Source organism: Lepidochelys olivacea (assembly GCF_965140295.1).
Source record: "Lepidochelys olivacea isolate rLepOli2 genome assembly, chromosome: 2".
Classification (NCBI taxonomy): domain Eukaryota; kingdom Metazoa; phylum Chordata; order Testudines; family Cheloniidae; genus Lepidochelys; species Lepidochelys olivacea.
The window spans coordinates 251,694,455-251,721,163 of NC_140412.1; the positions used below are offsets into that span (position 1 = coordinate 251,694,455).

The window sequence follows — 26,709 nt, forward strand, 5'->3', positions numbered from 1 at the left end:
TATCTTTTGTTCGAAAACTCATACATTCCACATACTAAGAGGCATGAAGATACCTTCTAGGCCTGTGCCAGGATGGATAGATTTGTGAGGGTAATACCTTTTCTCTTGCTATGAGGAAACGATTGTATATCATTATGTTGACAGTTTTCCTATCTACTTAAACCAAAGTTTACTTCAGCTAATGCAAGGTGATACGGAATACTTAGCATAAGTGAACAGGACTATAATAAAGGTACAAGCCAGTTTGGACTAGATAACTGCTATTTTAATGTTTAATAATATGCATATTTAAATGCTTGGAATAAAAGTATTATGGGTAGTATTGTCAGTACAACCTGGCTCCCATCGATGTAAACGCCCTACTACACCGACATAATAACTCTACCTCCATGACAGGCATAGGGCTTATGTTGGTGTAGTTAGGGTGATGTAGTGTCCATGTAGACACTGCGGGTTTCTTGTATTGGCTGTTGGCTGCCATTTTCGTTAAGTGAAATTGACAAGAAAGCCCGGCGCCAGCTCCCAGCCAGGTTGCTGCCCAGGCTCCATGCTCTGAGTCAGGCTACTCAGGCCGGCTGGGCTCCCTGCTCCCCAGGGGGAGTCCTGCTGCCCCTCGGGGTCCTGGCTTCCTGCTTCCTGCAGGGAGCCTGGGTGCTGTCCAGACTATGGGCTCCCTGTCCCTCACTGGGAGCCTGGTTGTACTGAGACTCCCAACTACCCACGCCCCGCAGGATCTCCCCGCCAGGGGCAGGACTCCCTTCCTCCCCTCCTCACCTCTCCCTGGGCTTTCGGCTCTCCGCTCCCCACTGGGAACCTGGAAGCCACCCAGTTTCTGGGCATGGTGTTCACTGCTGGGTGCAGCCGGGCTCCCAGTGGGGAGCCAACAGCCTGGGAGGCTGCCCATCCAGCCGGGGTTCCTGAGTGGGGACCCGAGGGCTGGGGGGCAGCTGCTGGGCTCCGAGCAGGGAGCAGGAGCCGAAAGCCTGGGGACAGCCAGGCTCCCAGCAGGGAGCTGAGAGCCCAATCTCTTTCCCCCCGCCCCCACTGCCCCTCTTAAGTCATCGGAAGCACAGCTGATGAGGAAGCACACCACCGACAGAAGGAGGGTAGTGTGGACATGCCGTCAGTTCCAAAGGGCAATTCATAGATTGAATTATGGGGATACTCTGTTTCTGAACTCTTTTCCTTTTATGGAATTTAGGAATTCACTCCCCATCCTGGTCCAAAATAGCTGAGATTACTGGCCTTCTGATCACATTGCAGTACCCATATGCCTGCATAGGCATTTCAGGCAGGTTTAGAGTATACTGCTGTACTATAGTGTTTACAGCAGCTGCTGCATAGATGAGCTTTTTAGACCCATAACACACAAAGGTGTGTTCAGTGAATCTCTTTGAAGCTATGATGGGGTAATTATAATTGTTCTTGGTGTTTGATGTTCGCTAGTAACTGTAAAATATTTGTTGCTGAATATTTCATGTTGTCATGAAAATGTTTATGGTATGTACAGAAACTTTATGGAGAAATGGCCTTTTAGTTGTTCAAGTATTCATTACAGTTTGCTTAGAATAACATCAACTATTCACCAAGAGAATATAATAGGAAGGCTAAAAATGATATTTTGGATGTTGGTTTTCTCCTGCTCACAAGGCTGTGCAACTATATTATAAATGATTATTTGTTCATATTATCTGTTCCCAGCAGTGTCCAATACATGGTAGATGTTATACAGGTACAGAAGCAGGTCTAGTCCCTGTTTGTAGTTGCTTACTCTCCAAGTATAATCTAAATATTATAGAAACATTCACAGCATATAATAAAAAGTAAGGGAAAATTAATACAACTTAATTCAGGTGCCGATTAGAGGTTATTTGTGAGGCCCAGAAGAAGTTTATAATTTAAAAACAAACCACTCCTAAATCATTTCCATCATTGTGCGCTTTGGACTGTAAGCTTTTTAGAATAGGTACTGTCTTTATTTTTGCATAGTGTCCAGTGCCAAGCATATTTTTGGTGCCAATCAGATAACACATACACAGTCTTCAAAAAAGACAGCTCAGTGATGTAATAAAAAGTCACAGTAAAAACTGCATTATAACTGATAAGGGTTGTAAGGAAAATTATATTTATAGGAGCTTGTATTGATATTTTGGGGAAAAGTCAAGAAGTAGTAATGTCCTTTCAGTAGAGATAAGAAAAACCACCTTATAGCCACAAGTAAAGTGATCAGTGAGCAAAAACTTCATTAATTGAATGGAATGAGGATTTCCCACCACTGTACAAGTGGTAATATTATAATCCAGTAACACTGAGTTTTTACTGTGTATAAGTAGGATCAAAAGTGACATATTGTACACCAATTATCTTTCAGATTGTGGGGAAATTAATTGCACTAAATATACTTATGAAATATTAAATTAATGTAGTAGAAAGAATACGATGATGGAAGTACCAGTGAAAATGGATGAATTTCGCTGAGCCAGTAGCTCAAGTGTGAGCACGGAAATAGGGTTTGGATGGAGAGATTTTTATATAAAGCAAGCAATTTTTCATTCTTAATTTTTTTGCCATACTTCATTTAAAGTACAATTTAGATAGAAACCTCATTTGTGTGGCAAGTGCTAGAGATTGTGGAAGCTTTGTTTTTGCCTTACAAAGGTATCTTAATACTTACAAATAGTAGAAAAGAAACTCTATTTTTAAAAGTTTTTTTTACAAGGTTTTTAGTGTTGGGGAATTGGATCTTAAAATGACAGCAATGAATTTAAACAAAATATTCTTAGTTTTTGAACAAAAAGAATTATTTTCATTTTAAACAACTTCAGTTATACTAATTATAATTCCTTAAAGCATGTGCACTTTTGGTTCCAAGACAAGATTGCAGGGAAATTCTTCTAGGTCTGTTTCAAAAAATGTGTTTTGTTTAGTAACTCACCTTTACCACATGATTTTTTCTTTTATAAAAGTGGTGTATATGGTAAGCTGCTATGCTAATTGTAGCATTGTAAAATTTGACTCTTGGACATTGGAGATCAAAATTTGTGATTTTCAGATATACCACTGAGACTGCCTAAGTGAATTTGCTTTTGTTGCAGTAACAAATACCTGAGATAATGCATTATAATGTAGACTTGCAGTAACTATGACACAGCAGCTCTTCAGCAGCCTTACTAGTGGTAATATTAAGCCTACTTTCCCAATTAATGGATTTAATCTAAGTAAGCATCCTAGTTAGTTAATCAGTGAAGCAATAAAAAGTGTTCTGAAAAATATACTCCATAAGTGTTACAAATTGAAGTGTTTGCGACTAAGTTGCAGTAGACTAAATTTTCCATAAATCCTTCCATATTTTTAAAATATCTAATTGTAGTATTACACAATTTTAATTATGAATATTAATTCCTTTATACCTTCTTACAAGTAAACTTGTATGTCTCATTAATGAACAGCCAGAAGTCATAGGGGAAAAAAAGTTTGACAATTCTGATATCTACCCTAACATTTTTAGTTGTTGAAGAGATACTGGGAAAGTGTTTCTGTTTCCAGCATATAATGTTTCAATACCTACATCACTTGTACAGAAAAAGAATAAAGCTGGGACTTTTTTTTTTATATTAAGAGGAAAAAAAAAGTTGCCTTTAGCTGTTAGTTTTCCTGAATCCAAAGAGACGGGTGGAGCAGGATCAAAAATACTTACGTGATCAAAGTTATTGGCTCTGAAGGATCCTTACCTATGTAAGAAAGATGAAAGGTGGTGTTTTTATTCCACGCTAGTAACAGTGTAATTTTGAACTAATTGGTGTTGAACTGCCAATCACCTAGGGGGAATGCAAATAGATACTCTTACAGTTTCCTTTGAGGTACTGAAATCTTACGTTGGGGCTGGAAGAAAAACAGAATAATACTGTTAAATTGACCTTAAATGAGCTGCTTTGTGGTTTTCTTGGAGAATCCCTTCTAATTTTTCATAACTAGTCCAAACAAGTTTTGTCTACAAATTTGATTTATTGGCTAGACAATGCTGACATTGAACTTTGTGCATGTTTGAAATAAATTAATATGTTGTAGAGCTTTAAGTATTTAGCTGCATCCTCATCAAATGGTATTTTGACTGATCTAAAACTTTGCCTTACTGTCTCCTTTGTAAAATATGATTCTTCTGTAGAATAACCAGTTACTTGCCATCACTTTTAAGGAAAAATTACAAGAGCTGTGTCACATGAATGACTCCTATTTTCTATCAGGGTAAATATTAAGGGTGTAATGCAGCTACCATGGATGTTGGAAAGACTCCCTTTGATGTCACTGGAAGTTGTGTTTGAGCCTTAAAATTCTGTATTAAAAAAATAAAAATACATAGCTTTTGAATAGAGGTTGTTCCCAATGATCTCCAAGTACATTGCAATGAAAGAAAAGTATCAAGTGGTAATTTTAACTTTTGTACAAAAAATTAATGGGGCCTGAATTTCAGCCTTAAAGTCAGAATTTTGCTGTTGACTTCATTGGAGCCAGGATTTCACACTAAAAGTACTTGTTAACTGAATAGAAGTTATTCTGTAAGTCTGGTACCTTACAAGGGAATCAGACAATGTTTTAGACCTCTCAAACTAACACTTAGAATCCTAGAATATCAGGGTTGGAAGGGACCTCAGGAGGTCATCTAGTCCAATCCCCTGCTCAAAGCAGGACCAATCCCCAATTTTTGCCCCAGATCCCTAAATAGCTCCCTCAAGGATTGAACTCACAACCCTGGGTTTAGCAGGCCAATTCTCAAACCACTGAGCTATCTCTCCCCCTGCTGTCTCTCCACTTCAAGAGCATACAGCAAAATAAAACCTTATGAAACTAAAGGCCATTATAAATTTAAAAACTTAGATTTATTTTTAGAAAGAAAAATTTTTAGATTGGAAACATGAGAAATTAGATTCTTATGATCCACATAATTCAGGAAATCTAGAATAAAGAGAAGACAGATTTGTACTAAATACCTTTTACAGGTCTTATTTATTGTTCAGCCCCTATCACTAGGCTTTTTATGGGTTCAGTGAGACTTCCAGATACACTCGTGTAACTCTCAGTCATGTCAGTGGGAGTTTATGCATATGCAAGGATAGAATTGGGCTTCTTGCTAAGGAAGAAAAGGTTTTTAAATTTGTATCTAGCAGTAGATACAAAACTTAAGCATGTTAATTTAAAACAGAAGATAAACTTGTTCCAGCAGAAAATTACTGGTTGAAACACATATTTGGATAAATGTTTAACCATATTGAAATTAAGCCATATCAATATTCTGTAATAAAAAATGTCAGTGTGTTTTGAAATTGTGTCCTCACAAGGCATGAGATACCACAGTGCTCATGGTATAAGAACCTGAATAGTATGTATAAAACTAGTGAGGTTGCATTTGGAATGTTTCAGAGCAGCAGCCGTGTTAGTCTGTATTCGCAAAAAGAAAAGGAGTACTTGTGGCACCTTAGAGACTAACAAATTTATTTGAGCATAGGCTTTCATGAGCTACAGCTCACTTCATCGGATGCATTCAGTGGAAAATACAGTGGGGAGATTTTTATACATAGAGAACATGAAACAATGGGTGTTACCATACACACTGTAACCAGAGTGATCACTTAAGATGAGCTATTACCAGCAGGAGAGCGGGGGGCGGCGGGGGGGAAACCTTTTGTAGTGATAATCAAGGTGGGCCATTTCCAGCAGTTGACAAGAAAGTCTGAGGAACAGTGGAGAGGGGGAAATAAACATGGGGAAATAGTTTTACTTTGTGTAATGACCCATCCACTCCCAGTCTCTATTCAAGCCTAAGTTAATTGTATCCAGTTTGCAAATTAATTCCAATTCAGCAGTCTCTCGTTGGAGTCTGTTTTTGAAGTTTTTTTGTTGAAGTATTGCCACTTTTAGGTCTGTAATCGAGTGACCAGAGAGATTGAAGTGTTCTCCAACTGGTTTTTGAATGTTATAATTCTTGACGTCTGATTTGTGTCCATTTAGTCTTTTACTAGAGACTGTTCAGTTTGACCAACGTACATGGCAGAGGGGCATTGCTGGCACATGATGGCATATATCACATTGGTAGATGTGCAGGTGAACGAGCCTCTGATATTGTGGCTGATGTGATTAGGCCCTATGATGGTGTCCCCTAAATAGATATGTAGACACAGTTGGCAACAGGCTTTGTTGCAAGGATAGGTTCCTGGGTTAGTGGTTCTGTTGTGCGGGGTATAGTTGCTTGTAGGTATTTGCTTCAGGCTGGGGGCTGTCTGTAAGCAAGGACTGGCCTGTCTCCCAAGATCTGTGAGAGTGATGGGTCATCCTTCAGGATAGGTTGTAGATCCTTGAAGATGTGTTGGAGAAGTTTTAGTTGGGGGCTGAAGGTGACGGCTAGTGGCGTTCTGTTATTTTTTTTGTTGGGCCTGTCCTGTAGTAGGTGACTTCTGGGAACTCTTCTGGCTCTGTCAGTCTGTTTCTTCACTTCCGCAGGTGGGTATTGTAGTTGTAAGAACGCTTGATAGAGATCTTGTTTTGTAGGTGTTTGTCTCTGTCTGAGGGGTTGGAGCAAATGCGGTTGTATTGTGGAGCTTGGCTGTAGACAATGGATCGTGTGGTGTGGTCAGGGTGAAAGCTGGAGGCATGTAGGTAGGAATAGCGGTCAGTAGGTTTCCGGTATAGGGTGGTGTTTATGTGACCATCGCTTATTAGCACTGTCGTGTCCAGGAAGTGGATCTCTTGTGTGGACTGGTCCAGGCTGAGGTTGATGGTGGGATGGAAATTGTTGAAATCATGGTGGAATTCCTCAAGGGCTTCTTTTCCATGGGTCCAGATGATGAAGATGTCATCAGTGTAGCGCAAGTAGAGTAGGGACATTAGGGGACGAGAGCTGAGGAAGCGTTGTTCTAAGTCAGCCATAAAAATGTTGCCACACTGTGGGGCCATGCGGGTACCCATAGCTACAGGACAGGCCCAACAAAGAAAATAACAGAACGCCATTAGCCATCACTAGTTCATCATCTGGATCCATGGAGAAGACCTAAAAGTGGCAATACTTCAACAAAAAAACTTCAAAAACAGACTCCAACGAGAGACTGCTGAATTGGAATTAATTTGCAAACTGGATACAATTAACTTAAGCTTGAACAGAGACTGGAAGTGGATGGGTCATTACACAAAGTAAAACTATTTCCCCATGTTTATCCCCTCCCCTCCCCTCCCACTCCCCACTGTTCCTCAGACCTTCTTGTCAACTGCTGGAAATGGCCCACCTTGATTATCACTAGAAAAGGTTTCCCCCCCGCCGCCCCCCGCTCTCCTGCTGGTAATAGCTCACCTTTAGTGATCACTCTGGTTACAGTGTGTATGGTAACACCCATTGTTTCATGTTCTCTATGTATATAAATCTCTCCTCTGTATTTTCCACTGAATGCATCCGAAGAAGTGAGCTGTAGCTCACGAAAGCTTATGCTCAAATAAATTTGTTAGTCTCTCAGGTGCCACAAGTCCTCCTTTTCTGTTTGGAAAGTTGTGTATAGTTCTGATTGCCGTTAAGGGTGCTTCAGCAAAGTACTCAATGCAGACCACCTGTGCCACCACAACTTCAGTGCAGTGTCACTTTAAGCAGCTTGAGTCACGCCTTTGTTTCTGTAGGATACCACACAGAGAATCATGATTTCTATTGGGACTCTTTAGTAGTGTTAGATAGGAAACATTCTCCTTTTCAAAAGGAATGAGGAGTGACTCATAAAGACATACCAAATTCTGGATGGAGTAGACAAGATATTTACTATAGCAAAAGCCATATATATGGTGTGTCATGTGTAACCAGGTTTTTGTGCATAGAGGTCTTTGGGAGTATAATGGTCTGCTTCCTACTCCACCTTCCAGAAGGGACAGTATCATGGGATGAGCCACATAGTGGATGGGGGGAATGAGTCTAGTGGTAGCTTACTCCCCGCCCGCTCCCCACCAGCCCTTAGACACACAAGGAACCGTATCTCTTGATTTCTCCAGACTGTCCTTGTTTCAGTTCGCCATCAAGGATAGAATGATTTCAGTGTGTTTTTTGACTTACGGGAATTGAAATATCCAAACTTTTGCTCTAATTGCTAATTTAATGTTCAAGGTATAAAGGTTGAAATACCGTGGTGACAAGTACAGTATTAAAACAGAGAGAGATGAATGACAGAACTACCACTTTTTTTTTTTTTGGAAGGGCTACTTTTCATAAAAAGAAAAGGAGTACTTGTGGCACCGTAGAGACTAACCAATTTATTTGCGCTTATGCTCAAATAAGTTGGTTAGTCGCTAAGGTGCCACAAGTACTCCTTTTCTTTTTGCGAATACAGACTAACACGGCTGTTACTCTGAAACTTTTCATAAAAAGCGATCAAGGAATACAAATACAAGAAACAATCCATAGACATAGACAAGTCATGATATCCTGCATAAATAGCTCTAACATAAGGCCCCAGTTATGCTGTCAAACACACAGAGCCAACAAGTGGGCATGAACTTGAGCAAAGGAAGGCAGATGGCTAAAATTATATAAACTATTTCTTTTTATACAGAATATTTTAGAAGGGAATCAACTATAAATGGTCACAACAGGACTTGTTAGTACCTTCTTGTTGTTTTTTTAACTTTTAACACATTTGGTTAAAAATATTGAGGATAAAAAGGCATTGCAAAGAAAAGACTAGTATGATACTTAATGTCTTCCTTATGCAAATATAAGGAACTCCACTGAAGGCACAGTTCAGTTTTGTAAGAGGCTGTATGTGAGGCTGCTGTTTGCTGATGGTTCATAAAATCATTATTGTTGTTCTCTGTTGCCCATGTTCCTTGAACACAAAGACAAGGAGATCGTTCTCTCCTTTTGAAATGACAGGTTTCAGAGTATCAGCCGTGTTAGTCTGTATTCGCAAAAAGAAAAGGAGGACTTGTGGCACCTTAGAGACTAACCAATTTATTAGAGCATAAGCTTTCGTGAGCTACAGCTCACTTCCTCAGATGCATATCGTGGAAACTGCAGCAGGCTTTATATATACACAGAGAATATGAAACAATACCTATTCCCACCCCACTGTCCTGCTGGTAATAGCTTATCTAAAGTGATTTCCAGCACAAATCCAGGTTTTCTCACCCTCCACCCCCCCACACAAATTCACTCTCCTGCTGGTGATAGCCCATCCAAAGTGACAACTCTTTACACAATGTGCATGACAATCAAGCTGGGCTATTTCCTGCATAAATCCAGGTTCTCACATCCCCCCCACCCCCATACACACACAAACTCACTCTCCTGCTGGTAATAGCTCATCCAAACTGACCACTCTTCAAGTTAAAATCCAAGTTAAACCAGAACATCTGGGGGGAGAGGGGGGGTAGGAAAAAACAAGAGGAAACAGGCTACCTTGCATAATGACTTAGCCACTCCAAGTCTCTATTTAAGCCTAAATTAATAGTATCCAATTTGCAAATGAATTCCAATTCAGCAGTTTCTCGCTGGAGTCTGGATTTGAAGTTTTTTTGTTTTAAGATAGCGACCTTCATGTCTGTGATCGCGTGACCAGAGAGATTGAAGTGTTCTCCGACTGGTTTATGAATGTTACAATTCTTGACATCTGATTTGTGTCCATTTATTCTTTTACGTAGAGACTGTCCAGTTTGACCAATGTACATGGCAGAGGGGCATTGCTGGCACATGATGGCATATATCACATTGGTGGATGTGCAGGTGAACGAGCCTCTGATAGTGTGGCTGATGTTATTAGGCCCTGTGATGGTGTCCCCTGAATAGATATGTGGGCACAGTTGGCAACGGGCTTTGTTGCAAGGATAAGTTCCTGGGTTAGTGGTTCTGTTGTGTGGTATGTGGTTGTTGGTGAGTATTTGCTTCAGGTTGCGGGGCTGTCTGTAGGCAAGGACTGGCCTGTCTCCCAAGATTTGTGAGAGTGTTGGGTCATCCTTTAGGATAGGTTGTAGATCCTTAATAATGCGTTGGAGGGGTTTTAGTTGGGGGCTGAAGGTGACGGCTAGTGGCGTTCTGTTATTTTCTTTGTTAGGCCTGTCCTGTAGTAGGTAACTTCTGGGAACTCTTCTGGCTCTATCAATCTGTTTCTTTACTTCTGCAGGTGGGTATTGTAGTTGTAAGAAAGCTTGACAGAGATCTTGTAGGTGTTTGTCTCTGTCTGAGGGGTTGGAGCTCAGACAGACAGAGACCCTGTCAGACAGAGACAAACACCTACAAGATCTCTGTCAAGCTTTCTTACAACTACAATACCCACCTGCAGAAGTAAAGAAACAGATTGATAGAGCCAGAAGAGTTCCCAGAAGTTACCTACTACAGGACAGGCCTAACAAAGAAAATAACAGAACGCCACTAGCCGTCACCTTCAGCCCCCAACTAAAACCCCTCCAACGCATTATTAAGGATCTACAACCTATCCTAAAGGATGACCCAACACTCTCACAAATCTTGGGAGACAGGCCAGTCCTTGCCTACAGACAGCCCCGCAACCTGAAGCAAATACTCACCAACAACCACATACCACACAACAGAACCACTAACCCAGGAACTTATCCTTGCAACAAAGCCCGTTGCCAACTGTGCCCACATATCTATTCAGGGGACACCATCACAGGGCCTAATAACATCAGCCACACTATCAGAGGCTCGTTCACCTGCACATCCACCAATGTGATATATGCCATCATGTGCCAGCAATGCCCCTCTGCCATGTACATTGGTCAAACTGGACAGTCTCTACGTAAAAGAATAAATGGACACAAATCAGATGTCAAGAATTGTAACATTCATAAACCAGTCGGAGAACACTTCAATCTCTCTGGTCACGCGATCACAGACATGAAGGTCGCTATCTTAAAACAAAAAAACTTCAAATCCAGACTCCAGCGAGAAACTGCTGAATTGGAATTCATTTGCAAATTGGATACTATTAATTTAGGCTTAAATAGAGACTTGGAGTGGCTAAGTCATTATGCAAGGTAGCCTGTTTCCTCTTGTTTTTTCCTACCCCCCCCCCCCAGATGTTCTGGTTTAACTTGGATTTTAACTTGAAGAGTGGTCAGTTTGGATGAGCTATTACCAGCAGGAGAGTGAGTTTGTGTGTGTATGGGGGTGGGGGGGATGTGAGAACCTGGATTTATGCAGGAAATAGCCCAGCTTGATTGTCATGCACATTGTGTAAAGAGTTGTCACTTTGGATGGGCTATCACCAGCAGGAGAGTGAATTTGTGTGGGGGGGTGGAGGGTGAGAAAACCTGGATTTGTGCTGGAAATCACTTTAGATAAGCTATTACCAGCAGGACAGTGGGGTGGGAATAGGTATTGTTTCATATTCTCTGTGTATATATAAAGCCTGCTGCAGTTTCCACGATATGCATCTGAGGAAGTGAGCTGTAGCTCACGAAAGCTTATGCTCTAATAAATTGGTTAGTCTCTAAGGTGCCACAAGTCCTCCTTTTCTTTTTCCTTTTGAAATGGTTACTCTTTAAAATAACTATGGTCAGTCTTACAGGCAGAGATCCATTTAATCTTCAAACGTAGTTGTAGAGAGTCACTGAATATATTGAAGGGCCACCAGAGATTGTATTGCAGTGTTTGAATAATGGTATGTCACACCGTATTGAGACAACAGCACGATGCAGTCTTGCCATCCATGAGGCCAGTGTACCATAATTTTTGGCTTTCTGCAACACATTAAACACCATCTACTTTTCTCTCTCATTCCCTCTATGGCTGCTTAGGGATATAGGAAGGGTTCCCAGCAGATTGCTCTGTGGTGCCTCTGGTGTGGAAGACACCTCTTGCTCAACAAAACAAGAGGACTTCCAATCAAACCTATGTTTTATGGAAACTATTTTCAATCTCCCAAAGAGCCACTTGCAATTCTAGAACCAAAGGATGAGTATTGCTATTGTAAGATGACTGCTTATAAATGAAATATAAATAATGTTTTAATAGTTTCTCTTGTGGGAATATTAGTAGTCTGAAAAAATAAAATTCTCATGTCTTTGCCTTTGAACAGGTGTGTCTTCTACTATGGAGTACAATACAGTGGAGCTGAGACAGGAACTTGAAAATATGAAGAGCATGAAAACAAAATTAGGTAATATAGAGTTTATTTTGTATAGCTTCCTGTAGTTGGCAGTTTAATAAGAAGCCTTCTTTAGGGTATTAGATTAAATTTGTTAATGTGTGCACACCAAAATTATTTGCAGTTGACTGAAATCAGTTGTGATCCTAAGCCTCTGTTTGTAAGTATACTCCTTTGAGTTTCTACAGATAGAAAAGACAGCACATCATCATGGCACTTCATTAGCAAAGATGTTAAACAAAATAAATTGGAAAATGGACAATGGGAATTCTTGGTTTTGCTTTTTATATTTCTGTAGAAAGATATATTAAAATATCACTCCTAAAACAGAGACGCAGTTCAAACACCATAGCATCTAATATATCATTTGCATGCTTTTGATCATTGGGGACAAGTGAGACACGACTTTCCCCTCGATTTTTTAAAAACGAGTGATTTAACTGAGACTTTTTACAAAAATAATAAAACTCTTCATTTTTAAAACATACTGCTGCTGTTTCATTTCTTTACTTGTCAGGGGTGTCACCCTTTCATATGCAATGTTTGCTTCTTAAAATTGACATTTTCCAATTTACCGTATAGCATCCAAGAATGCAGTTATTACTATTTTAAGTGTAGGGAAATACTGCAGTATCCTAGATACCTGAGTGGTAAGTAAATGTTAATTTTTAGACTAAATGGTCATGTCCCGTATCTAATTTTTAAATTAATCATAGGTCTATATGCTGACTAACCTAAAACGGCAAGAGTAGGAGGACCATTCAGTATAAATGACTGTAATATGAGGCCCTACTTCATTCGCTATACTGTGGAAATAGCTGAGCCCGCAATATTAGGCTTCCACTGCAACTTTGATTTTAATTAGCTGATTTGCACAGTCCACAATTTTGCATACATTTTGAATATGTGATTAGTGCTGCACTAACGTTCAACCCCTGTAAAACGTAAAAGGCTAGGTGACTGGACTCGATTTCCACAGCAGTTTAAGACTTCAAATCTTCTGAATTTTATATTGTACCGGCCACTTTTTTTTTTCTAAATGAATGTAATATTGTTACAGCAAAATGTCTGGTTATCAAATAAATTAGCAGGCATAACATAATATTGGAGTGTTTAAGAAAAATTTGCTGGAACGATATAAACAAGTAGGTCTACTCTGGCTTTTCCAAAATACCGCTGTTAATAAAGGTCCATTATTACTTTTCTGCGATTTTCCATGTTTTGTCAGCTGCAATTATTTGAAGATCATCCTGCGATTCAAGTAGGGCCTTACTGTAATACCTTTTTCTTTTTGGGTCCTATGAAGATCTACATACACAGCTTATGCTCCTTGTAATATCCCGGCATTTACTGTAACGCTACCCTTACAGAACCCTGCTGGAGCATAGACCTATCCAAAAGGGCGTGAGGGAATAATGTAAGTTTCAAGTATGTGACGAGGTGTGCAGTACAAAATAAAAATTTGCAAACCATACTAGAGAAACACCAGTACAATTTGACAGCTTACGTTGATGTGCAACTGTAAGCATTAGACATAGATCAAAATAAAACGTGACCTACAGGAGCTCCATCGGCTTCCTTTAATGGGGCTTCTTGATGATTTTGACATCCTGGTTTTGTACTGCTCTGTGTTATGCTCTGATGTAAATATTCTGTCAATTGATTGGTACCTACCCCTTTTGGCTACAGTTGTTTTAGAAGGTTACCTACAATTAGAACATGAATCTATAAAAATGACAATTTTAAGACTACTCAGATTATGGTACTAAGTTTCCTTTTTCCCCTATGAAAAGAGCGGCGGAAAAAAGCTTCTGCGTGGGAGAGGAATTTAGTGTATCCAGCTGTTATGATACTGCTGCTCATTGAGACAGTAAGAATTTCACTATCTTTTTCCAGTATGTAGAGGCTTCTCAGTTACCTGGGGGCTAATTTTAATAATTTTTAGTAATGTATATGTTAAACCATATGAAATCTGTTTGTTTCCCTCCTCAAATTTTCTTCACAAATATATCCATGTTTTATCTTCACCAGATTACGTAACCTTAAACATTGTTTAAATGTGAACCTTCAGAATTGACAGAATGTCTCTACTTCTTCTTTATAGTCCATCTCAGTCCTCTTAGTTGCCTGCAACATTCTTTGCCTGTTGATTGATGAGACTGCAATGCCAAAGGGATCAGGGGTAAAGTAAACTTCCTTTCCTTTATTATTTTGAAAACTTCAGGGATATGTTCAGAAGACTTTCTTCTAAAAATTCTAGTGAGAGACTGCATGTTGATGGCTTTAATAACTCTGTATTTCACACGTGAGATGAATACTCTGGGTTCAGTCCTCCAAACACTTAAACACATGTATAACCTTATTAAAATGAGTAATCTCATTGACCTCTCAGCAGAATCAAGCCCACTAATAGGGAAGAAAAACACGGGTAAATGGAATGTCATCAGAAACCTGAGGCTCGTATCTTTTCTTTTTGGTGTTTTGTATTTTTAAATGGTACAATAGTAATAGATTTTAATAGGAAAATAATTTATTAAAAACCTGTACAACAACCCTGCCCATTTTCCTTCTGTTTTCATATCTTTTTTGCACATGAAACACACATTTTACCCTTTTAAAAATACTTTTATCTCAAGAAAATAACGGAGAGCTCATTGTTAGCATTAATTGTGACTTGTTTTTGTTTTTGTTTTTTTGCTGGTGGTTAATGCTTTTTTTTCCTGTATGCATACAGTCAGGTCTTGTAGTTGCGCAGCTATATAAAGTCATTTAGTAGAAGCTGATGTTCTGTTGTTAACATTACATACAGTAAAAAGAGCCTGGCTTTAGGGAGTGGGGATATCCATAAAATATAATATGGGGTATAGATGTGTTACATATGTAAATCACAATGCTGGAAATCTAATTGTTTTCCCATCTTATTAAAACGGTGTACTTAAATTTGAATTCTAGCTAATGTAATCCCAAAGCATATGAGCCTAAATAAATTGAGATGACCCTGAATTTAGAGTTGTACCAGTAAAATATTTTATTTTACAGTGATACTTTTAATCTATAATAGCACCTTTCATCTAAGGAGTTTATAGTTTTGGTAGGGACAAAAGTTAACTTTTTGAACACTTAATACTCGTATCTCATTAAAATATGCAAAGTATTTTTCTCCTTGTAGGAGCCTGGAATAGGAAATGCCTCCCTATCCACTTTTGGTTTTGTGGGAGCAGCACTTGAAATCATTTTGATTTTGTATCCTTTCTTTAAGTAAGAATTCTGTCTGTTAACAAGTATTCTGTCTAGTTTTCTGGGACATTGGTAATTTACTAAGACATTTGCCTAGAAAGAAGAAAGGGACAGGTCAGTCCTTCTCAAGCACTCGAAGTGTTTTTGTTTTTTCTTTGGTTCTTAAGACTTTTAGGAGACTGCTGAGAACTTGAGTGAAATTTGCATTCCTTGGAGGTTCTTTTTTCCTTGATTCTCACAGCTATCTTATGGTATCCTCTGTCGTCGGCTTCTATAGCCTTCGCTTTTTTGGAAATTTCACTCCCAGGAAGGATGACACAACTATGACAAAGGTAAGGTAAAGTCTGAGGTAGTGATGTCCCCTAACCCCCTTTTTCTTTCTTACTTTTTTTTTTTTCCACCCAAGACAAACTGGCTCTTTTCGTTAGTAATTGCCCTGAATGGCTCATTTGCAGTGATCAGTATTTGTTTGTAAGCTGCGTAAACACAAACTGGAAGATTTTCAAAATGCTGAATGAGTGGGAAAAAGGATGTGCTCTGTTTAGTTTGGATGGCATCCATTCATTTGTAAAAAGCCTGGAATAGCAGAGCTTGTTAACTAGCTATAGAAAAGCTAGTGAAAGGACTCTTCCCCCCCCCAAAAGGAAACGTATTGCTAATGAGTAACTTTGATTGTGCTAACTGTACTTCAGGGAGCTTGTTTGAAATCTGAAGAACTTGGTTGCTACAAGTAATACAAAGTAATTCAAATTTGAGTAATTAAAGTAAGACTGAGGAGTTCTATTCAGCAACATTTTGCAGTCTGAGTCTAGTTTGACTTTCCACAGTTTGGCATTGGTTTCAGAATAACAAATGCTGTTACCTAATGCTGAGACACATGCATAGGTTTCTGACAAAATATTCCCACAAGCTGACAAGGGGAAGGGCATCAATAAGCAGGAGGCAGGGTTTGGATTTAATTAAATATTCAGTGTATAAGAAATTTCTTCTCAAATATAGCGTATTGCTTTAATCTTGCCAAGAATTCTTGGAAGTGGGAAAATATGTGAAGGCATAAGAACATCTCTAATAAATAAGTGTGTGTGTTGAAATGTTCATAATGTCTGCTCAGTTTTCATTTATAGTATATTAAGAATAGTTTAGATAAAAAACAAAAATATAAGTAAATAGCAAGGTAGGAACTTTTGTATCTTTAACAGATATTTTATTTACTTGTTAATTGTTATAGAACCAGAGCTGAACAAACTGTTTTCAGGAAATAGAAACATAAGTTCAGTTTCAGTAAAACTGCACACAAATCTAATATTGCTGTGCTGTTAGATTGTTTCTTTGTACTGTTTGTTTCAATTTACCAACAAAACTCAGCGGAAAGGAAACATTTTGTCTTCTAAAAAAGAAAAGGAGTACTTGTGGCACATTAGAGACTAACCAATTTATTTGGTATGCATCCGATGAAGTGAGCTGTAGCTCACGAAAGCTTATGCTCAGATAAATTGGTTAGTCTCTAAGGTGTCACAAGTACTCCTTTTCTTTTTGCGAATACAGACTAACACGGCTGTTACTCTGAATTTTGTTTTCTATCCTTTTTATAATTAGGCTCTAATCCTGCAAGCAGTTAAAACATGCTTAACTTTAGACACAAGTCATCACAAAGTCAATGGAATGATTCATGTGCATAACAGTAAGCACATAAAGTATTTGCAGGATTGGGGCCTAAATTTTTACATGAATAATAGTTGCTTTAAATGATGCAGTCACCATTTTTGATGAAAGCCTTTGGTGAGCATGTTTAAAGATTAAAATGTAGCATTACATGTTTGCTTATTTGCTTCTCTGCTGGTTTTAATAAATATCTGACCTTGTCTATTGTCATTGGAAGTAAAAATTTTGTGAATGACACTTACTGGAGATATCTAGCAGAAGCAAGAACAAATTAACTTTACATAATCTAAAATAAAATTATATTTTCAAGTCTAATTCACAGAATGTAGCTTTTAGAAACTGTTTTTTGTCAGAGCTCAGTTGCCCTATTTCTTTCAGCAAAAAACCTATTTTGATGGGGGTGTTCTTGTTCAAAACAGATAATTGGAAACTGTGTGTCAATCTTAGTGCTCAGCTCTGCTTTGCCTGTGATGTCAAGAACACTGGGTAAGTTTAATACAAATATTTCAGTATCATAACAGCAAAGTATTTTTACTGTGTTGTATGTTTTCATAATGTTTTGATGCAGGCATTTAAATGAAATGATCCAGGAAAAGTCACACTTTGGATATATATTAAAATAATTTCCATGGTGTTTCTCAGGAGCTAAATTACTTCATAGTTTTACTTTGACAGTCTTTGCTGAAATCAAATGTATACACATTTTTTTTTCAATTTTTATTTATTTTAAATTTTCACAGTTGCAAGAGATTGAAGGGAGTCAGACAACAAGTATTTAATGATAATAGATGTTAAGATTAAAAAAGTTAAAGTTTTATAACCGTTAAAACACAAATTGTCCACATTACATCAAAATATACAAAATAAATATTCTTAAATCAAACCCTAATAAATCTGTGTACATTTCTGTTATTATTTATAGAAATGTTTTTTCTTTGTATTTGTAGTGTGTATGGTGAAATTTATGTTTACCAACGTTTACCAGTAAAAATGTAATCCTCCCAAGCCTACATATAAATAGCAGGATCACACATTTTGTTAAGAGGCAAAGTATTTTCTAGAAAATACACTACTTTTTCAGATGTTAATCAGAAGATCATGGTTTCATTTAAAATTTGGATTTAAGGAATATCTTTTTAAAGGGCTTTAGTCCTCTTAGACTATTTTTTCTTGCTTTACTTGTATTAATACCATAGATGGCTTAGTTTTTCATAGAAACTAAAGAATACTATTGTTCTTGAAGGTAAACTTGCAGACAATAAAAAGAAAATAGATTTGAAAACTTTTGAAAGGCATGCACAGTTATATCATGTCTATCTTAAAATTGGTTTTTGTCTTCTGTAAAAGTGTGAATTTCATCTGAGTTCATATAGATGTCGTAAGTGGATGGCACAGCAAGCTATCTATGGATGAAGCAGCAAGTTAACGCCTTGAGCATAAAGGTTTATGAAGTGTTAAACACACTTCATGTATTTAGCTTTCTTTTATAGTAATAGAAAACCAGTCTATTGTTTTTGTTAAAATAATTCTGCATATCGTCCTTGCCCCTCTAGGTTCATATGTTAAAAGCTAAACTTTGGAATATTGGTGGGGGGAAGACACCTTTATTTCTGTTTAAAATTGTCATCTATACCTGTCCTGGAAAACTGGTGCAACAGATTAAAGAGAGAGCCCCCTTGTATTTGAAATGCATTTAAATGTTCAACCTTTCAGACTCAGGCCTAAGTGCCTAAATATAGGCTTGTAAAGTCGTATGGCAGCGTTTAAATAAGTCATCTGATTTTCGGTGATGCAGAGCACTTGCACCTTCTGTGAAATTCACTGAGATTTGTAAGTGTTGGCTGCTTCCAAAAATCAGGCCACTTACACTTTTGGTGTTTAAATATGAGTATAGGAGTTTAACTTCAGACGTTCAGATTTGAAAACATCTAACTTCTGTTCCATTTAGACTCCATCTCCTTGGCCCCACAGTTCAGACTATGGGGTGTGAAGGGTGGCACATGCTAGTGGGCTGTGCTGTAACTCCCCTTCAGGACTCGGTCAATGTGAATGAGGTACCTTTTAGTTTGTGCCCACAGCGTCCACATGGGGGAGGTATAGTGCAGCATGCTAGTATGCGCTGCAGTTCCCATCACTGTAGTCCGAACTGCAGGGCAGTGTACGCAAGCTTTTAGTTGCAAAAACAAACAACAACTACTTAACTAAAGTGCCATTACATTAAAAACAATTGAGATTTCCCAATAAACTAATCTAATAACTACATGGCATATTGTATACAGTCTTCTTATGAAGAATCCCATTTTAAAGGGTCCAAACAGGCACTCACAAGTCTGTTTCTGCACTGGGTCCCATTAATATTCAGTGACATTCCAGGACTGTGTGTGTGAAACAATAAATTGTTTGAAGGATGGTATTTTAACCCAAAGCTCTCACCTTTCAAAATAAAATAAAATAAAAAAAATCCATGTTTAATATCACAAAAGTGTACATTTATATATTGACATTCTAAATTTCACAAAAAATCAAAATAATAAATCTAATAATTAAAGATTTCAAATCTTAAAATCAAGAGCAAATATGATAATGATCTGAGAAATTAAACCACTTTTTAACATCTAGACCAACACAGTGTTCAAATAGCAATGTTTAAAAATAGAATTATGGCATTTGTATTGTGCTACTAATTTTTATGGCATTTACCATTTTTGTTTGTCAAAATCATTGGTTATGCACTGTAATTAAGATTAACAGTTGGTATTAATACAAGATAATTGTATTGAGGAAAGTGTACATGCAGGGTGCAACTGTTACATAGAAAACAAATTAATGGCAAAACTCACTTAAAAAAAAACAACTTAACACATGAAATTCCTGGATAGTTTGCCATAGAGATAAATAAGAAAATGGAACAATTAAAACACAGCTAACAAATGCACAGACACAGCTGTCCAAACAGGATTAATAGAGTGTATTAGAGTACAGTGAGTCATGTGGTGCTTTGCAAAATATCAACATGCATTGCATTACATGTTATGCCTAGTGGCACTGAATAGATGAAAAGAAATAAATATGTTAAACAGATTCATAGTCTTTTCACAGTATTAAAAAAGCAAGTTTCTAGACTATAAAGAAAAAGTAGGATTTCAGCATTATGGGAAAGGCAAACTGGGGAAAGTTATCAAGTATTTCACGTTTTAACTTTTTTTAATCCAGTCTTTGAATTTAAGATGAAGTATAGAGAATTGTTACATGTATTTTAGCATTCTAACTAACATTGTCAACTCTTTACTGCCATATTCAAGGATTTGGGGGGATTTTTAACAACAAAAAGTAAAAATGAAAAACCTAGTTTTTCAGGCCTTTTCAGCCTTTCTTTTACTGCTCCTGATTGGCAAGTGCTTGATTGTCCGCACCATATCATTTACCATTGTGAAATGAACTAGGGAGCAGAGTAGTTAAGATAGGAATTTAGAGCTACAAACAAAATTGAGTTTTATGTCATAAAATTACTGTTTTCCAGCATTCTTTTTCTCTAGGATTTTATCATAAGTATTGATTTGAAATTAAAACTGAAGTTGTGTGTTTACTTAATGCTGTATTTTTAGAATTCTTAAGTTTTAAACATACATTCTGAATTTTAAAATGTCCACAGAATATTTTGTTACTAATACTTTTTATGTTTATACTTATGGTACTACAATAGACTCTTATAGTGTAGTCTCATTGGATGTTTTTCCCCCTGAAAGGGCTGTATACATGCTTTTTTAAATAGATAAGGCAATAAAAAAAATCAACTTGCATAAAGGCTGATTTTCCAGATAAGCATATTAAAATATATATGTATTGAAGATTGTCAAGAAATATAGGTTATAATCACTTTTATGCACCTGCTGTCATTGAGACATGGCACTCTGTCCCTCTGATTTGTCTTCCAGTGATACCTTTTCTTTTGAAGACCAACTGTCCTCGCAATCCCTTCCTCTTCAAGAGTCACTCTTGTATTTTGCAAAAAAAACCCTGCTTTGACCCCACTTAAATATCCAACTAATGCACCATTTCCTTTTCCCACCTCTTACTTCAGGTTTCTGGAGTGAGCCTTGTTTCCTGCCTTGAGTTTCTCTTTCAAACCCTCTTGTATGCCCTGCAGTCTGACTTCCACCCTCTCCATTCCATTGAAACTGCGTTTAAGGTCAATCTCAACTTCATGGTCAAGTCTAAAAGCATCTTCTCTGTATTTATCTTTCTTGATCTGCTTGCTGATTTTGACTGTCAGTCAATTCCTTCTCCTTGTGTGCTTATGAATCTGTATTCTTTGTTCACCTATCTCTTTGCCCTTTCCTTTTCATTGTCCTGGGCAACTTCAATCCTTTCTCCATTATCACTTAGGGCTCTTTCCTTAGTCCCCACCTTTTTGCTCTATAATCTTTCTTTCTTGTGATCTTGTACCCTTTGTGTTCTCCTTAAATACTCAAGCTGATCCCAGTCGTTAGCTGCTCCTTTTCTGGCTAGATAAGATGGCTGATGCAGATGTTTCAAGTGGTGCATGTTTTTTAATGCCATGATGTGTCATGGACCATCCTAGAGTCTCTGGGCCAGGGTCACTGTACAATGAGGCACATGGTTTGTGCAGCTCTGGGCCAGGATCTCTGTACAATGAGATGCATGGCTTGTGCAGCTCTTTCCCCTTGACCTTAGAAAGAGATGGAGTTGAAGTGTCATCACTTATCACTGGACAAAGCACTGCAGGTGCCTGAACAGCACAGTCTTTCCAAGTCTGTAACCTTTTTGGAATTGAGTTGTTGTTCAAAACCTGTTCCCAAGAATCTCAGATCTGAGGGTTGGTTGAGTTTTCAAGGGAAGCTTGGTGTCTGGAGGTTGTGTTTTCCACATTTTGATGTTGAGGCCAGTGAATACTCTTTCCCTTCACCTTATTCAGAGGTAAGACTGAGTTCTGAGAATAAATCACCACAGGAGGACTCCTTGGAGTGAGTCCAAGGGGGAGATTGTTTTGGGCATTGCCTCAACACCCTACACCTTTGCAGTCTGTCTTGATGTGGTCGTCTTTGGCAAGACTGCCTTCTTGGAACTGACTTGTGTTAGACCTGACACAACATGGATTTGGAAAGCTTCCTGTTTCCTTTTCTGCTTCTTCAGTATGCACTCGGAGCTTGTTAGCCCCTAGAGTTTGCTACCCTGGCATGTGAGTTGGAGCCTGAGGTCTACCTGGGAGCCGTCCGGATTGTGAGCTTCACTCATTTCCTCCTCCCGTGTGACTCCTATCTGACTGCAGCACTGGCACTAGGAGAGGAATTGTACTAGGAGAGGAAGTCTTAATACTTGATTCCAAAACAGTGGATCTGCAAAGCATGTATGCAGCCCTAATGTTTACTGTACCATGTGGTTTTGTGCCTCTCTTGACAGGGCACTTACTGCTGCAAACAGATATCTGAAAAAAGTAGTGTAATAAAAAATCAGTATACAGAAAAATAATGTAATTTACAGTTAATGCAGCCAAAACTATGCTTTTCTAGTGATGTGCTATTCTGCTGTTTCTTACATTACATATACTTTTCCGAATAAGTAATGCTAAACATTCTCATGTCATGGAAAAAGCAGCAAGTTTCAGAACTAAACGAGGCGTGTGTGTGTGTGTGTGTGTGTGTAAAAGCAGCTAAATCTTAATTAGTGTTGTCTTTTGTGAAAGGCACACAAATTCTTTCCGTCATTTTTTGATACAAGTAAGAATTTTATGGAAGCCTGACGCCAGGCTTCCATAAAACAAAATGGCTTTTATGATGATTGATTTAAGATAGTTAATTTTCAAAATTATATTTATTGAAATTGGGGAAGGACTTCTTCATCTTGAATTTATAACATTGTTATTTCAAGACACACGTTTTATCCGAGTCACCTAAGGTATTTTGTTATAGTTATAGTATGGCTAGCAACTCTATGGTAGTAAAACGAGACCCACATGACCTTCAAAAATGGTTGGTTTTGCATCTTTGACTGTACATCCATTTATCAATCATAGGGATTTTTAGTGTATTTTTCTTTAATACAGCACCAAGTACTAGAGTTAGATATGTCAATCTCCTATATTTTCATAAAAAGAAAAGGAGTACTTGTGGCACCTTAGAGACTAACAAATTTAAGGTGCCACAATTACTCCTTTTCTTTTTGCGAATACAGACTAACACGGCTGCTACTCTGAAACCTATATTTTCAAGAATATTTTTAAATATTATCTCTTTTTAAATGTTCAAAAATGTAACTTTAACAGGAATTACCAGATTTGATCTGCTTGGAGACTTTGGAAGGTTTAACTGGCTGGGAAATTTCTACATTGTGTTATCGTACAATTTGCTCTTTGCTATCGTGACAACTCTATGTCTGGTCAGAAAGTTCACCTCTGCTGTGCGGGAAGAGCTCTTCAAAGCATTAGGTAATATGGTAAAGGCATTTGCCCTTTATTTTAACATCTACATCTTTTTTTTCTTGCCCCTTTTCATCATAAAGTTTCCCAAGTCCCTACAAACGTATTTCAGCTAATTCTTGCTCGTAAGCTAACCAAATGGATGTGCCTGTAGACAGTCTGAGTTGTAATAGAACCTATTTGCCATTGCAAAAGAGTTGTTTTTCTCACATAAACATTTCTCCCCTATCCCTGCACCACACTATACCTTCTGGCTAACGTTTGAATTATCTTCATTACTGCTGTACCTTCAGGGTGTTTGTGAATGCATGTATTTTAGAGCAAGTGCTCAGTCACACCCAGTATAGTTACGGCTGCAGAAAAGTTTGTTGTAATATCTTTCTTCATTCACTCATAACTTATTAAAAAAAATCACGTTTTAGGCTGAAACGTTCCAGGCTTGGTCTCTCCCAGAAGGGAATTGAATTCTGTATCAGTAATATTTTCATCTTTTATTTATAATTTCAGAAAAGTAATCCTAACATTAACAAAGAAAAAGAAAAATCATAAGTTATTTATCAATGACTTTAGCAGTACTTTTTGTTTAAACAGTTTATCATAAAGATAAAAAGGTCTGAATCCTAGGAATCAGTCATTAACATAAAGAAATAAAACAATTGGAAATTCTACAAGTTAACAGAGTTAAGTTTACAGAGTTAACTAATCTTCTGAGGAAATGTGCAAGCTAAGAATGAGCACACAACCTTAATTCTGCATTCCTGTATATTATGATATCTTCAGTTTTCAGAGTATTGCCAGGATGGAACCAGTCTGTGGAGTTCCTGGTGTGCACAATCCCAAGTCAGATCCATCTCAAAAGTAGTTGGGTGGTATTCACATGCTGCCTCACAGAAAGGAACATTCAGCCCTATGGTCATAAAAGATGCAGTTGTATTGACCCCATACTCTATCCCTTTGTACTCTGGCTGATGGAGGGCTATGAATAACTAGGCTCTTCCCGAAAGAATATGATAGTGCTGTGCCGACAACCTGCATTCCTAACTAAAGTTGACTTCTGACTTTTACCTAAAACAGTTTTTTAACTTCCCAGTAATGTTCTTTCCTAAGCTTTGCTTACTATCAAGAAATGTTAGACTGCATAGCTTAGTAGTTTTTAGCTACTATATACAGAGAATTAAACCTTTACATAAATCTATTGAAGACAAGCCTAATGGGGGTACAATTTCTACTCAGCTGGTCTAAATGGATCAAATTGTGTATGCGTGCTTGCTAAGAATTTGCAAGTATCTAAAAGTCTTAAAACACATTCTACAGATCCAAGACCATTTCTGCAGTATGTTTTTTCAAATGTTTCTCTCATTGCGATATGTAGGACAACTGCCCAGAATTCAGATTACAGTATGTTAATTCTCTTGACTTGGTTTCCATGACTTGTGATCAGTTCAGAAGAACAGTTCTGCTATCTTTATTTAACTAGCTCTCATGAGAGCCACCTCCTTTAACGGATTTTGCTGCTACTTAATCTCACAAGTGTGGGGCTTTGTGCTGTAAATATTCAAGGGAGAGAGCTTGCGTTATGTAGGTTGACTGCCTAGATACGGTGAATGGCTCGCCAACTACAAAAGCAGTTTCTCCTCCCTTGGTGTTCACACCTCAACTGCTAGAAGAGGGCCTCATCCTCCCTGATTGAACTAACTCGTTATCCCTAGCCTGATTCTTGCTTGCATATTTATACCTGCCTCTGGAAATTTCCACTACATGCATCCGACAAAGTGGGTATTCACCCACGAAAGCTCATGCTCCAATACGTCTGTTAGTCTATAAGGTGCCACCGGTCTCTTTGCCGCTTTTGTCTAGGTACACACTCCTCACCAACTGTACCAACTTCTTCAGGCTCTTGAATGGAATTTGATTAAGTTGAAAGATCCAGTAGTGAGATTTAGACTGCTGTTTCTTATAATCTTGGGTCTGAACACTCAGTGCTGTGAAGGTGAGTGCCTGAGACTCCAGTGGTCACTTCTTCCCAGAGAGTTGTGACTATAGCAAGAAAATATAAGTGCTCCTTAGAATGTGGATCTATCCTGTCAATGTGTTCGAAGAACCATGGATTCTTAGTCAGTAATCTTCCTTTGTGCTCATATTTTTTTGTGTTGTAATCTAGAAAGAATCTGTGAACACATTGCCGGTATTGTTATATGTATGCATTACAAAGGGATGGAAAGAAGTTTTTTTTGGTTCAGTCTTACCTGTCACATTTTATGATTGTGTAATTGCTTAAATATAAAATCTTAACACTTCACTAGTTGGTTTGTACATGTTTTTTGTTTGTGTGCACACACATGTAGGTAATATGTGACAATCTGATATATTATACAGACTTCCATTAGTATGAATTGCGGACGAGCACCCGCTAATTTTTCTCCAGCCCCTGAGTACCCATAGAGTCGGCGCCTATGTGTTTAGCCTTGAGAAAAGATGACTTAAGGGGGGAATTTGATAAGTCTTCAAATATGTTAAGGGCTGTTATCAGGACAATGGTGCGCAATTGTTCTCCATGTCTCCTGAAAGCAGGACAAAAAGTAATGGTCTTAATCTGCAGCAAGGGCAATATAGGTTACATATTAGGAAAACTTTGTAACTATAGAGGTAGTTAAGCTCTGCAATAGGCTTTCAAGGAAGATTGTGGAATCCCCATCATTAGAGGTTTTTAAAAACAGGTTGGACAAACGCCTGTCTGGGATGGTCTAGGCTTACTTGGTCGTGCCACAGCAATGGGGACTGGAATTGATGACTTCTCAAGATCCTTTCAGTTCTATCTTTCTATGATTCATCAGTAGATCTTGTGCTAGGAATATGTATTCAAGAAAGCTTCGTCTTAGTTGTTCTTGATAGACGTGATACACTGCTGTTAATTTCTTGTTTATCTGTTTGGTTTGATCTCCCTGTTCATTAGATAGGGACTTGTCATGAAAAGAGGATCTTTGAGTTCACCTTGTTCAGTGCCTTGAGTATCCTATTTTATATGTCATTGTTTTTGATTGCTAGGGGAATAGTTGTGACTTTGGGTAGGGAATGAGGATCCAAGAGTGGGGAAGTTCTAAGATGGGATATTCATTTTGTGCCCTTAGAATTCAATTTTTAAAAAAAGACCTGAACTTTAGGTTCCAAAGTCCATATTTAGACCACTAAGGGTAGTATTTTTAAAAGTACCCATGGAACTTGTGCACTGAAATACTTTTGAAAACC

The 26,709-nt window shown here is 38.0% G+C and overlaps 1 protein-coding gene across 2 annotated transcripts in view; it reads left to right on the forward strand.

Moving 5' to 3' along the window:
* The window catches only part of LMBR1 (limb development membrane protein 1), a gene marked incomplete at its 5' end in the record, with an annotated part of 146,839 nt that overhangs the window by 117,911 nt on the left and 2,219 nt on the right, over positions 1-26,709 (forward strand). For both annotated transcript variants that reach the window (XM_084620662.1, XM_084620663.1), the window contains 7 exons: positions 12,060-12,140; positions 13,922-13,998; positions 14,233-14,310; positions 15,298-15,371; positions 15,607-15,697; positions 17,447-17,513; positions 23,311-23,472. In XM_084620662.1, coding sequence (XP_084476788.1) covers positions 12,060-12,140; positions 13,922-13,998; positions 14,233-14,310; positions 15,298-15,371; positions 15,607-15,697; positions 17,447-17,513; positions 23,311-23,472 — 630 coding nt within the window. The remainder of the gene's footprint in view (positions 1-12,059; positions 12,141-13,921; positions 13,999-14,232; positions 14,311-15,297; positions 15,372-15,606; positions 15,698-17,446; positions 17,514-23,310; positions 23,473-26,709) is intronic.